Genomic DNA, 14,022 nt, shown 5'->3' with positions numbered 1-14,022 from the left:
AAATCATTAATGTATATAAGGAGGGTAATTTAAAAATAAAAAATTGTTAAAGTTTTTGAAAATATAATAATTTAAAATTTATATGCTCTTCATAACATAGCCTCAAAATATATAAAGCAAAAATTGACAGAAGAAATAATGGGTAAATTCACAATTATAATGAAAATTTTTAACACATCTTTTGAAATAATTGGTACGCAAAATTTGGACTACACAATAAATCCATTTGATTTAATAGATTGATTGATTGAATGATCGGTCTATCTAAAATATTGCATCCAACAAATGCAGAATGCACATTCTTTTCAACACTCACGGAATATTTTCAAAAATTGACCACATAGTAGAATATAAAGGAAGTTTTAGCAAATATATAAGGAGAGAAATCAGTTAAGATGTGTTATCTGATCTTAGTGCAATTAATAAAAAAACATAAGTATATATTATGTATAATAATATAAAAGTTCAAAAGACAATAATAATAAAAACAGAAAATTCCCATACGTTTGGATGTGGTAGTGGTTGAGAGGCATGCATAGGACACAGAAGTAAAAAGGACACTGTTTTGGTTTGCTCTATGTATTCAGGGATTGTTTAAATTTATTTAAGAAGATATTCATATGGTACTCATGCAATAGAAAAAGCTACTTTGCTGTGGCAGAAAACTTTGCTCATCCTCTTTCCTTTTCTCTGCCAATGCTAAATAAATTCTTAACCCAAAAGGGTGATTTTTAAAAGACACATGTTCTTTTCAACATAGGTATAAGTTGGACGCAGATTTGGATAAGCTCTCAGTAGTTCATCTGTACCTGTGTACAAACTTTATCCCAGGTTGTTCAGGCCCAACACAGCTACTCTGAGACCAGGTAACTAAAAAACTAAAAAGAAGCTGTACCACTTTAAGTGAAGAACGCTCCAGCCCTCAGGTGGAGTCATTTCCAGGCCCTGTGATAAAGCTCAGCTGGGAGGCTCCTCAATCATTACTACAGGGCAGAAGGGGCACGTTCTCATCAGCATGGTAAGTGACTACACGCCTATGCATTATTGTAGGAAATTTTACAAATCATATTTGGCCCTTTTCCCACAGCAAACAATTCTTAATAAAATTGTAATGCAAGAGAAGACATTTGTAAAGAAACATTTGTTTCTTTCAATGTCCATGTAGATGAGTTGGGAGCAGATGTGGACAGGCTGTAATCTATTCCTCTGTAATGTTGCTTCTTTCAAGGTAAAGCTCACTTGATTTGTAGTATCTCACTGCCATTAATTGAAGCACTGAAGCAAAAACCTTTCCTTCCTTTAGTTTTCACCTTTGTTTTAGGCCCAGAGTGCTGATTTTTCTGTAGATATTAATTGCTTCACTTTTCGTTAGGCTGCTAAGAGTTTCTGAGGACTTCAGACTTAGGTAACCACGGCTAACCTCATAAATGTCTGGCAGGGTAAAGTGCACAGACATCTTCTTTGCCCTCCCTTGAGTTTAGTTCTTTGGGCACCACAATGAATAAATAACTTACAATAATTCTGTTTTGGGATGACCTTTTCAGATCCATTTCCCCTTCATTTTCTTCTGTGCCAATTTTCAGTATCTTTGAATTTTGAATTCTTCAATGGAAGCAACATTTCGAACTGCTTCTTCATCTTTGATTTCTCACCCCATTGGTCTCTCTGTCCAACATTTAAAAAATTTTAAATTGTTTTGCTTTTAAAAATTATGCCTTTCAACATGAGAGAGACTTGTGATAATAGCATGTTCTGTATCTTATCACTGTCAACATTCTGGGTGTGATTTTGTATTATGGTCTGGCAAGATATTTCCACTGCGGGAAATGGGTAAGGGATACAAGGGATCTTCCTGTGTTATTTCTTACAACTGCATATCAATGTACAAAGACCTCAAAATTAAAAGTTTAATTGAGAGTTATGCTTTTCCAGTAATTCAAATAATCCTTATAGCAGCGTTTAATAATGTGCTATGACTTATCAGTGTTGACGTTCAGTGGGCATTTTATAGTCTTCTACTTTATAGTGTGACTAATATTTTCATAGAGAATTTGGAAAAAAAGGAGAGGCTAAGAGAAGAACAAGGCGAAGATAGTCTTCTATACCCTTGGACAGAGTTATGTTATAAGCTAAGCTCCTTCAAAGACCAAGGATGCTTGTTAGGCCAGGCTATTCATGCTGAGTTCAGAAAGAAGAGCATCACTCTGCTTTCTGAGTCACTTGAACAGACCACGTGAAGAGGAACAATCTTTTTTTTTTTTTTTAAATGTTAGTGATTATTTTTACTGTGACTATTATGAATAAATACCACATGTACACCTGAATTTTACTCGTCACTGTTAACACAGGACTGGGTGGTAGCCAGTGGAGAAGACAGAGAAATCTACATGTAAACTTTACAAAGTAAGAGGTTTTAATGATGTAGAAACAATGAACATTCACCCTCTCCTTTTAAAATGTTAACTTAAATTTAAGGAGCCAAGTTTTGATCAGATTACAGCAGCTAATGTATTTACAGCACTTTAAGTCCGACAGAAGGGGAGAGGAATAAGATTAAGGTTATCTGAAGCCTGATAAGGGGTATCCGAAGCCTGTTGATAGGAGAATGTGCTGTCTTGAGAGGTGGAATGTTAGTTTGTCCTAGTGAAGTGCTTTCGAAATTAGAGAGACTGATAGTCGCACAGAAAATAAACAAGATGGAAGCCCTACTAAAGTAGTGAAATTGAATTGGTCATGAAGCAAAGAGGGCTGTGTCATGCCTTGTGAATCACAGAGACGAAGTACAAAGGTTTGATGCCATTGAACATGAACAGAGTCCAAGTCAGATTGCAGGGGTGTGGCCGACCAGAGCCCTCTCCTTACTTTCCTCTGACTAGTGGTCTGTGTAGACCAGTGGTCATCAACCTTTTTGGCACCAGGAACCAGTTTTGTGGAACACAATTTTTCCGTGGAGTCGGTGGTGGGGGATGGTTTCTGGATGAAACTGTTCCACCTCAGATCGTCAGGCATTAGTTAGATTCTCATAAGGAGCACACAACCTAGATCCCTTGCATGCGCAGTTCACAATAGGGTTAGTGCCCCTATGAGAATCTAATGCTGCCGCTGATCTGACAGGAGGCAGAGCTCAGCCAGTAATGCTCACTCACCTGCTGCTCACCTCCTGCTGTGAAGCCCAGTTCCTAACAGGGCACAGACTGGTACTGGTCTGCGGCCCAGGGGTTGGGGACCCCTGTGTAAACCACAGGCGAGGGATTGACAGGAGGCCTGAGGTCTTTCAGTAGTTGAATCTCAGGCTTTAGGGCAGTGTAGCCATGAACAAGGGCAGGGTTCCCCTCAGCTTATCTGTGTTAGGTAACATGGGGTACCTTAAAATGGCACCCTACCTTAAGATGGGGCCGGTTCCGGGTTCTTCTCCCCTCCTTGACCGGGCACTGTCTGAACCCGCCAAAGGAGGGCCAATCAGAAAGAAGCATCTCCCGCCTTTCCTTGGGCCGGCCCCTAGCCCAATCCACGTAGGCCCAAGGGATATAAAACCCAGCACACCAGCAGCCCTCTCTCTCTTCTCTTCCTTCTCCGCTGGATACCTCCAATAAAGATCTCTTGACCGCAACCGGTGTAGTTTGGTCTCCGCCCAGCCCCTTTCAATCTGGTCGAACAGCCCAAAGGGTCCTGATGATGCAGAAGACATGGGGGTCTCATTCTATAAGACCCCCTAAATAGATTTGTTTCAGCACCACTGTCAATCAAACCACACTAATATTAAGATCAGCGATTGCCATCACCTTAGATTTCTAGGATTTAGCTTTTTCTTTCCTTCTCTTTTTTTTATTTTCCTTCTCTTAAAAACGTAGATCACTGTCTATTTAACAGAATAGTTGTTTGCCTTAAAAAAAAAAAGATGATTTAAAGTGGGATGGGGGAATATGAAGGTGGAAGAAATAGTAAAGTTTAGACAAGAAAATAAAATCACTACCCAGGTATTACTAGACTTAATATCTTGATGCATTTTCTTTTAGATTTTTATGCCTATTTCAGAACATACTGGACATCATACTCTATATGCAATTATGCATCTTATGTGCTTTTTACTTAATATGTTATCATAAGCATTTCCCATGTCATAAATCTTTTTTTTTTGGGAAAACATTTAAGGGTTGCATAACATGTCATTGTGTTGATGTAACATCCTTTAAATGCTCAACGGTATATAAATGGTTACATTAAATAGATTGGTTTTTGGTTTTCATGCTTATGAATTATGATGCTTGTGAATGCCATCAGCTTACATCTTTGCATTTTAGAGTCTTTCTTTTGTAATTTGTTTGTTTATATCATTTGCCTGTCTAGTGGATGTCTTAAGTGTTTTTTTTAGAAAGTTGATGTATATAAAATCAATTTTTATCTCTATATGTTTGTTATAGAACGTTTACATTTTGGAATTGTTAAATCGATTGTATTTTGCCTTGTAAAATTTCCCACTAGTTTTAAGTTTAGTATATCCATCTTTATTCAGAGTGCATATGAATGGCAAAGATAACATTTTAAATTTATCTGCAATGAGTTTTAGTACTTGACAAGGCTATATATTGATTTTGGTTTTATTTCTTTAAAATAGCTAGCTAATTTTCTTTGTAGACAAGCCCACCTTATATAACTACACACACACACACACACACACACACATCTCACCTATATTAGAAGAATAAAGTGAAATTAGTTGTATTTTGATTTGCATTGTGTGTGTGTGTGTGTTTGTCTTAATTCAATTCTTAGCCCAGTACAGAGTAGGTGCTTAATTTATGTTGTTAAAATAAACTTTTTAATGGAATTTAAATCCCTGGTTTAATTTTCCCTGAAGCTTAGCTGTACCCTGGGTCTTGGTTTCCATTAAACACTTTTGATTATCCTTATAACGCATTCCTCCGTGGCCTTAAGCTAGCTTGGTTTCTGTCATTTGTAACCAGAAGGGCTGAGTAACAGATCTCCTGTTGTCTAAACACCTGCTCAGTTCCAACTCACCATGACTTATTTCAGAAGGAGTGCCTTTCCATCCACATCGGTCAAGCTGGCATCCAGATTGGGGACGCTTGCTGGGAACTCTATTGCCTGGAACATGGAATCCAGCCAAACGGCGTTGTTCTTGACAGTCAACAGGATCAGCTGGAAAATGCAAAAATGGAGCACACAAATGCATCTTTCGATACCTTCTTCTGTGAGACAAGAGCTGGGAAGCACGTGCCTAGAGCACTCTTTGTGGACTTGGAGCCAACTGTTATAGGTACAATAAATGCTCCATTCTATCGTACTTAACTGGAGCCACACTCAAACAAATCAAGTGGGTGGGATTAGCAGATTATACTGATCTATCTGAATGAAATCACAAGGACCTTTCCCAAATGTAGAGGCTTACTCAATGGCCATGGGTGATTAACATGACAAACACACCCAAAGGGAAGACTAGATTAGCCTTTATAAATTTAAATTTATTTATTTATTTATTTATTTATTTATTTTGAGATGAGTCACTCAAGCAGGAGTGCAGTGGCGTGATCTGGGCTCACTGCAACCTCCGCCTCCTGGGTTCAAGCAATTCTCCTGCCTCAGCCTCCGAGTAGCTGGGATTACAGGCACACACCACCATGCCTGATTAATTTTTGTATTTTTAGTAGAGATGGAGTTTCACTATGTTGGCCAGACTGGTCTTGAACTGACCTCAAGCGACCCACCTGCCTTAGCCTCCCAAAGTGCTGGGATTACAGGCATGAGCCACCGCGCTTGGCCTAGGTTAGCCTTCTTTACCTGTGTGATGAAATGAATTAAGACCTGCTAATTGGTCCACATATGTATGGTAACAGAACACTAAGTCTTTTCCTGGGTTTGAGAGCCATTTTCTAGAAAGGCACTGGCAAAGACTCAAAAAGTTTTTTGATAGCTGCTTAAAAAGAGTAGAATATTTGGAAAGAATCCCAAAGGAACAAGAGGCCAAATATATACTCTAGTTATGGTAAAACAGTACAATTTTATGATTACTAACAATATACTTTGTCGTATGTCGTGCAAAAACTCTTGAAATGGAGCTAGAAAAATACAGGAGAGAGAAGGGGCTCTTACTTTCTTAAGAGAAAAGTTAGAGAGTGGGGTAGATTTGGGTTTGATGTTGTACATCTGATTATTTGTTGGCGCGTAATAAACTTCCCCTACATTTAGTGGTTTAAGGCAATAATGATTGCTGGTTTATTCACGAATCTACAGTTTGGGTGGGGCTCAGAGGCGACAGCTCGCCTGTTCTCCATGTGGTACCATCTTGGAAGACTCAAGTGGGAACTGGGGCATCCACTTTGAAAGTCATTCATTTACATTGCTGCCCCTTGGTGCTGGCTGTTGACTGAGAGAGTGGGAGGGGTGGAGAAAAGGAGAGGCTGACGAATTCAATGTCATGATAAGAAGGAATTGAATACAACCCCATAAACACTTCAGCTGGGTGATAGGAGTATGAAGATGAATAAATGTTGACTTTTGCCTTTGATGTGAAGATGCCTGTCTTGGTCAGCTCGGACTGCTGTATCGGAACACCATGGACCCGGTGGCTTAGACAACAATTGTTGATTTCTCACAATTCTGGAGGCTGGAAGTCTGAGACCAGGGTGCCTGGTGGTTGGCTTCTGGTGAAGGCTCTCTTTCCGGCTTGCAGATGGCTGCCTTCTCACTGTATTCTCATATGGCAGAGAAATAGTCTGTGTCTCTTCTTATGAGGGCCCTAATCCCATAATGAAGTCTCTACCCTTATGACCTAATTACTCACAAAGACTCACCTCCAGATACCATCACATCAGGGATTAGGGATTCAATGCATGAATTCTGGGGGGACACAGCCATTTAGTCCCTAGCAGCTATAGTTTACTAGTTGGGGACCTGCACAGGTATTTTCCTCTAATTCTTTCAGCGCTCTGTCAGGAGACACTATTATCATCCTCAATTTATAGATGAGGAACTTTATAAATCTTGGGGAAGTCAAGGAACTTGCTTAAGATCACTGAGTTTTTAGAGTAGAGCTGGGTTTGGTCCTAGGTTTGCCTTCTTATTAAATCTATTGTCTTTTAACAGGAAAGTAGCCTAATGTAGTGAAGAAGAAAATATAAATAGTTATAACAACACTGTTGAAATTGAGCCATATAGGCTGGGCGCGGTGGCTCACGCTTGTAATCCCAGCACTTTGGGAGGCCGAGGCGGGTGGATCACGAGGTCAGGAGATTGAGACCATGGTGAAACCCCGTCTCTACTAAAAATACAAAAAATTAGCCGGGCGTGGTGGCGGGCGCCCGTAGTCCCAGCTACTCAGAGAGGCTGAGGCAGGAGAATGGCGTGAACCCGGGAGGCGGAGCTGCAGTGAGCCGAGATTGGGCCACTGCACTCCAGCCTGGGCGACAGAGCGAGACTCCGCCTCAAAAAAAAAAAAAAAAAAAAAAAGAAATTGAGCCATATAAAATCGCCAGTGTATGACTATTTTTTAATCTAAAAAAGTTAGTTGTATTGTATATAATACAACTTAATAGACATTTCTACAACCGGGGTGTCCAATAATTTGGCCTCCCTGGGACACACTGGAAGAAGAAGAATTATCTTGGGCCACACATAAAATACACTCACACTAACAATAGCTGATGAGCTAAAAAAAAATTGCAGAACAATCTCATAATGTTTTAAGGATGTTTACCAATTTGCGTGGGAACGCATTCAAAGCCATCCTGGGCTGCGGGATGGACAAGCTTGCTCTGCAAGGCAGAAGGAATGAATAACTAGGGAGTCATCAAATTGTTTGTTTGTTTTTTAGAGAGAGAGACTGGGTCTCGCTCTGTCACCCAGGCTGGAGTGCAGTGGCATAATAATAGCTCAGTGAACTCCTGGGCTCAAGCAATTCTCCCACTTTGGGCTCCTGAGTAGCTTGGACTACAGGCACATGTCACTACATGTAGATAAGTTTTTTTTTTGAGACGGAGTTTTGCTCTTTTTGCCCAGGCTGGAGTGCAATGGCGCTATCGCTGCTCACTGCAACCTCTGCCTCCCGGGTTCAAGTGATTCTTCTGCCTCAGCCTCCTGAGTAGCTGGGATTACAGGCACACATCACCACGTCCTGCTAATTTTGTATTTTTAGTAAAGACGGGGTTTCACCATGTTGGCCAGGCTGGTCTTGAACTCCTGACCTCCAGTAATCCACCTATCTCGGCCTCCCAAACTACTGGGATTATAGGCAAGAGCCACTGTGCCCGGCCAATTTTTTGTTTTTTATAGAGATAGGGTCTCACTGTATTGCCCAGGCTAGTTTCAAACTCCTGACCTCAAACGATCCTCTCACCTTGGCCTCCCAAAGTGCTGGGATCCCAGGCATGAGCCACCACACCCAGCCTCACACACCTTCTCATGAGGCGACAGCATTTGCAAATTCAGAGTCATGAAGGAATGCCCCGCAAGTGTAACCAGGAGTTCAGCGTGGCCAGGCGTAGGTGTGAGCAGGAGTGCAAAGCAGGAGACAAGGCTGGGAAGATGGTCAGGGGCAGGCTCAAGGGTGAAGTTGGGGCAAAGTGAGGAAGTTGTGGTCAGAAAAAGGAATTTGCACGTTTAAGATTTTGGAAGTGGAAGAGTTAAGTGGAGTGCAGCTGAATGACACCGTAGTTAAGGAAGCTAAGGAGCCATCATATAATTGTTCAAAAGCCATTGATGTCTCTGAGGATATTGATTAAGGGCACCATTCTGAGCAACCTGTGCCCGGGAAGTTAGAGTGGATGGCATGGATTACTTAGGAACGGCAGGTGCAGCAACCACTAAGCCCTGAGATAATGGATTTTATGGAAATAATTTATGAAGCTATTGACCCTCAAGATCTTGACTCAACATTGTCATGAAGAAGGAAGCTTCCGTAAATTACCTCCTTAGCCTGAATGCAGCCTTGTAGCTTCAGATGAGAAGGAAACAGTCCACCCAGAATTACACGTTCACTTATATCTTGTTTATAAATATATCATTTAAACATCCTAGCTCTGGGGGAGGTTTGTGTGTAAGCTAGTTAAAAGTTATTTAAACTCGATTTCAATAAATATTATTTGAGAGGTTGCAAAATTGGAGTTTAGAAATTCATGGTCACGCACAGGAAGGCACGGTGAATTGAAAAACAATCGTACTCTTATTAAACAGAAACACAATGCATCTCTCCTTAGGCTGTGAGCTTCTAGGACTGGCTCAGCTATCTGCTGCCAAGGCTGGTGGTGTATAATGAGGTAAATCTGCATAAATGCATGTCATGAAGCCAGTTCTGTCATTGTTACTTATAATTGCTGTTGTTATATGGGCCGTGCGTTGTGCCCTATGTTCTCCTAACAGCTCAATGGGGTAGATCTTGTTATAATCCTTATTTATGAGCTAAAATCATTGACTAAGTAACTTCTCTCTAGCTTAGTGAGGAAGGCAAGATAGGAACCCAGGAAACTGATTCTTGAAACATGCATTTAACTACTAAGCAATGCAGTATCCCACAGTAACCAGGGCAGCAGTCCCAAAGCCTACTTAGCCCTGAAACACTGCTGCTTAATCATCAGGAATAATGCTATTTGAGTAATTCTAAGGTGGAGGAGTAGGGCATGCTGCCCAGGTTTTTAAAAGGCAATGAGACCTGGCAGGGGCTACCCTCAGTTGTATTGGATACTGCCAACATCTTAACGCCAATTGTCCTGCGTCATGCATTTATGCACTCGGCATTTGGGTCGTGTGGGCATTTGAGTTTGCCGTGCCTTCCCTGTTAAATCCTCTTTTAAAGCAGATTTAAAAGATGGATATTCCTTTATTTTTTAAAATTTATTTTATTTTATTTTACTTTTTTTTGAGATAGAATTTCACTCTTGTTGCCCAGGCTGGAGTGTAATGGTGTGATCTCCACTCACTGCAACCTCCTGGGTTCAAATGATTCTCCTGCCTCAGTCTCCCGAGTAGCAGGGATTACAGGTGCCCACCACCATGCCTGGCTAATTTTCTGTATTTTTAGTAGAGACAGGGTTTCACCATGTTGGCCAGGCTGGTCTCAAGCTCCTGACCTCAAGTGATCCACCTGCCTCAGCCTCCCAAAGTGCTGGGATTACAGGTGTGAGCCACTGCGCCCTGGATATGCCTTTCTGTGTGCTTTTCCAGCACACAGCTGGCAATTTGTAGATAAAAATACTTGTCTCAAAATGCCATTGTGTCCTAGGGTGGGCAGTGGGTTGAAGTGTGTCCCCCCAAATTCGTATCCATCAGCAATCCTGGAATGTGACTTTATTTGGAAACAGGGTCTTTGCTGATGTAGCTAGTTAAAACGAGGTCCCCCTGGATTAGGGTGGGCCCTAATGCTAAAGAATTGTGTCCTTATCAGAGGAGAGAGCACAGACACACATACAGGGGAAAAGGCTTGTATGCCAGAGGCGGAGATTGGAAGGGGGTAGCTAGAAGCCAAGGAGAGCTAAGAATTGTAAGTCACCACATGCCAGGAGAGATGTTTGGACCAGATATTCCCTGGGGCCTCCAGCAGGAACCGAGCCTGCCAATGCCTTGGTGTTAGACTTCTGGCCTCCGGAGCTGTTAGGAAATAAATTCCTATTGTTTTAAGCCACAACGTTTGTTGTCATTGGTTATGACAGTCCTAGGAAACTAATAAGGGGTGCATGGTAGAAAAACATACTTTCCATGTATATGTAAAAATTTCCACTTTTCCTGGACTAAGATAGGCTAATTCAGCACTATCTAAATTCCATTCCTGGACCACAACATTGAGAGAAAGCATGGGGGTGAAGTACAGGGAGGGCCCCGGGAGGACTAGCAGCAGGTCGATGGCTGAATTGCAGAGTGAGTTGCACTGACCTCCTTTCACCCTCTGCAGATGGGATCCGCACGGGCCAGCACCGTTCACTCTTCCACCCCGAGCACCTCCTTAGCGGAAAGGAGGATGCTGCCAACAACTACGCACGAGGCCGTTACTCTGTGGGGTCGGAGGTCATCGACCTTGTGCTGGAGAGGACCCGGAAGCTGGCAAGTAGCTCCCCCTCTCCTCCGAGCGGGCTGTGCCTGGGGCACGTGGGGTCCTGCGGCAGAACTCACAAGCATTATCTGCTGTCACCATTGCCACCAACCGTCTCTCCCTGGGCATTGGTCTGGGTGCTCAGAACTGGGGAGGGGTCCTCATCTTGGCTTTGATTTCCCCTTGTTAGTAGGAAGGAGACAGAAACCTTTATACTGGCTGGGGGTCCCCTGATCACCTGATCATCCCTGCTTCTAACACAGCGTTCATCGTGTTCTGAGAGACTCCCATGGCACCCTAAAACCTGTCATTTTCCAAGAGTAACTGATGGTTATGAAGTTAGCAAGAGGCACTCCCTATCTGGAGATGCGTGACTCTATTTACTGGTAGTTAATTCCTCTGTAGGGGCCCGAGTCTGGAGACCCTTTGCTGAGTAAGGGTTTTGGTGTTTGGCATATTTGTTAGCTACCACAATGTCTTTTACACCAGCATGCCAGATGGAACATAGACGTGGGGGGAATGTTATTTTGCTTCAGTGTTTTGTCATTTTCTTTGTTATTGATAAAGGCCTTGCTTGAGATCACATACAGATAAATGCACAGAGGTTAGTGGAAGACAGGTGGATATTTATGCTCTGCTTGTAGTAAAGCTCTGAAGTGCTTTGCCTACCCCAGAAGTTCCCCTGAGAGTATTTCAAAGTAGCTATGTTTGTTGTGGAATTAACAATGGCAAAGGAGTCCTTTCTGAAAGTTGTTGTTTTGGGGAAACCTGTTGTATCCTACCACTACCGTCCAGTTCACTGCTTCTGGATTTATTCAGCTGAATTCTCAATCTCATTTACTTTCTTCAGGCAGAACAGTGTGGTGGACTTCAGGGATTTTTGATTTTCCGAAGCTTTGGAGGAGGCACTGGTTCAGGGTTTACATCTCTCTTAATGGAGAGGCTCACAGGAGAATATAGCAGAAAGACTAAGCTGGAGTTCTCGGTCTACCCAGCCCCCAGGATCTCCACTGCCGTGGTAGAGCCTTATAACTCTGTCCTCACCACCCACTCCACCACAGAGTACACGGACTGTACCTTCATGGTGGACAACGAGGCCGTCTATGATATATGCCATCGTAAACTCGGTGTTGAATGCCCCTCTTATGCCAGCATCAATAGATTGATGGTTCAGGTGGTCTCTTCCATCACTGCCTCCCTCCGGTTTGAAGGGCCCTTGAATGTGGACCTAACTGAATTCCAGACCAACCTGGTACCTTATCCAAGAATACATTTCCCCACGACAGCCTTCGCCCCCATCGTCTCTGCTGACAAAGCCTATCATGAGCAGTTCTCCGTGTCAGACATCACCACTGCCTGCTTTGAGTCCTCCAACCAACTGGTCAAGTGCGATCCTCAGCTTGGGAAGTACATGGCCTGCTGCCTACTCTACAGAGGGGATGTGGTCCCTAAGGAAGTGAATGCAGCAATCGCAGCCACGAAGTCGAGGCGCTCTGTTCAGTTTGTAGATTGGTGTCCAACTGGTTTCAAGGTGGGCATCAACAATCGGCCACCCACGGTGATGCCAGGTGGGGACCTGGCCAAAGTCCACCGGTCCATCTGCATGCTGAGCAACACCACAGCGATCGTGGAGGCCTGGGCCCGCCTGGACCACAAGTTTGACCTCATGTATGCCAAGAGAGCATTTCTACACTGGTACATCAGAGAAGGCATGGAAGAAGCAGAGTTCTTGGAGGCCAGGGAAGATCTGGCAGCCCTGGAGAGGGATTATGAGGAAGTGGGGCAAAGTTTCTGAGGCATGTATGATGGGTGCAAATGAATGTCAAGTTAAAATGGCATGTGTTCTTTTCGAGCTGTTATATGCCTAGTGGGTAGTTCCCCTGATGAGAAGAAAAATGAACTCAAATCAGGCAAGACTGTAGGTTCCACACTAAATTAAGTGGGTCAGTACCAACAACGAACGCATCATTTCCTGGTCTACTGGTACAAGTCAGCTCTGCTGCCTGGGAGCCTTTGGAAGCTTAGAGTCCTTTGAACTGCTGGGTCACTTCTAGGTGGGATTTTTTGGTTTCACCAACAGACAATGAAATCCTAAAGTTTATGCTTTTCCTTTCTGGTACCTGAAGTAGAAAACATCACATATTGATTACGAATGTTTTTTCCCCCATATCTATATTTTTACACTGATTAAATCATAAATATTTTCAGTATGATTATTTTTCTTCTTTGAAACGTGTGCCCAAAGGGCTCAGTTTGCTTTTTATGTAAACAAACTTGGGTCTTTCTAAAACTTGAATTTGGGTGTCCTGCAGGTCAGAGGTGAAAGCCATCTCTTCCACTTCCTTTTCCTGGAGGTGGTGTTCTCAAAATGTCGCCCGCATAACTCTGTGCCAGAGTCACCCCAGAAGTTTAGTAAAAATGCAGATCGTTGGGCTTCTCTATCAACTTGCTAAGCTAGAATCCTGGGGGCTGGAGGGGCTGTGTCCTAAGGATTTGAGATTTACAGAAACACTAAATGGAATCAATTTTTGGCACTGAATATTTCCATTTGAGAAAATAATTTACTCTGGACAAAGCTATAAATGCATTAAAACCACTAGTGAGATTTTAAATAACCACAATATTTCATCTCACTAATACTTGGAATTAAGGCAACTTAGATGCTGCAAAGGTACTGAGTTGGGCTGAGGTGTTGCTCTTGGACTGATGGTAGGTAATCCTCAGGAGCCTCATCCACCTGCGCTGTTTAACCTGTCAGCCCTCACCCTTCAGCTATACTCTTGGCCTCAACCGGGTACATGCTTTTGGCTCAGGTAGACTTTGGAAGATAGGAGGCACTAAAGCCTTGGCTGGAGGCATGAAGTTGTGTATCTGTTTTGAGATTCCTCAAACTACAAGGCTACTACCTTCTTGCTTATGCAACTGGACTCAAAAATGGACCCTCTGTATTTTTTTTTTGGTAAGATCTATTTTTTAGAGTATTT

The 14,022-nt window shown here is 42.6% G+C and overlaps 1 protein-coding gene across 2 annotated transcripts; it reads left to right on the top strand.

Annotated features, from left to right (window-relative positions):
* Positions 1 to 979: 979 nt before the first annotated feature.
* Positions 980 to 13,248, top strand: TUBAL3 (tubulin alpha like 3). Of its 2 annotated transcripts, none has more exons than XM_055296181.2 (4): positions 980 to 1,018; positions 5,155 to 5,278; positions 10,901 to 11,049; positions 11,889 to 13,248. In XM_055296181.2, exons 1-4 carry the CDS (start codon positions 1,016 to 1,018, stop codon positions 12,831 to 12,833), a joined length of 1,221 nt encoding a protein of 406 aa, XP_055152156.1. In that variant the 5' UTR covers positions 980 to 1,015; the 3' UTR covers positions 12,834 to 13,248. The 2 variants fall into 2 exon arrangements, with proteins under 2 accessions (XP_055152156.1, XP_055152155.1); XM_055296180.2 differs by having other exon boundaries at positions 5,035 to 5,278.
* The last annotated feature ends 774 nt before the right edge of the window (positions 13,249 to 14,022 follow it).

The sequence above is a fragment of the Symphalangus syndactylus genome, chromosome 10 (assembly GCF_028878055.3).
Source record: "Symphalangus syndactylus isolate Jambi chromosome 10, NHGRI_mSymSyn1-v2.1_pri, whole genome shotgun sequence".
In the NCBI taxonomy this organism is placed as follows: Eukaryota; Metazoa; Chordata; class Mammalia; order Primates; family Hylobatidae; genus Symphalangus; species Symphalangus syndactylus.
Note: the sequence above shows the minus strand (reverse complement) of the source record. Positions and strands in the feature narration are given on the sequence as shown.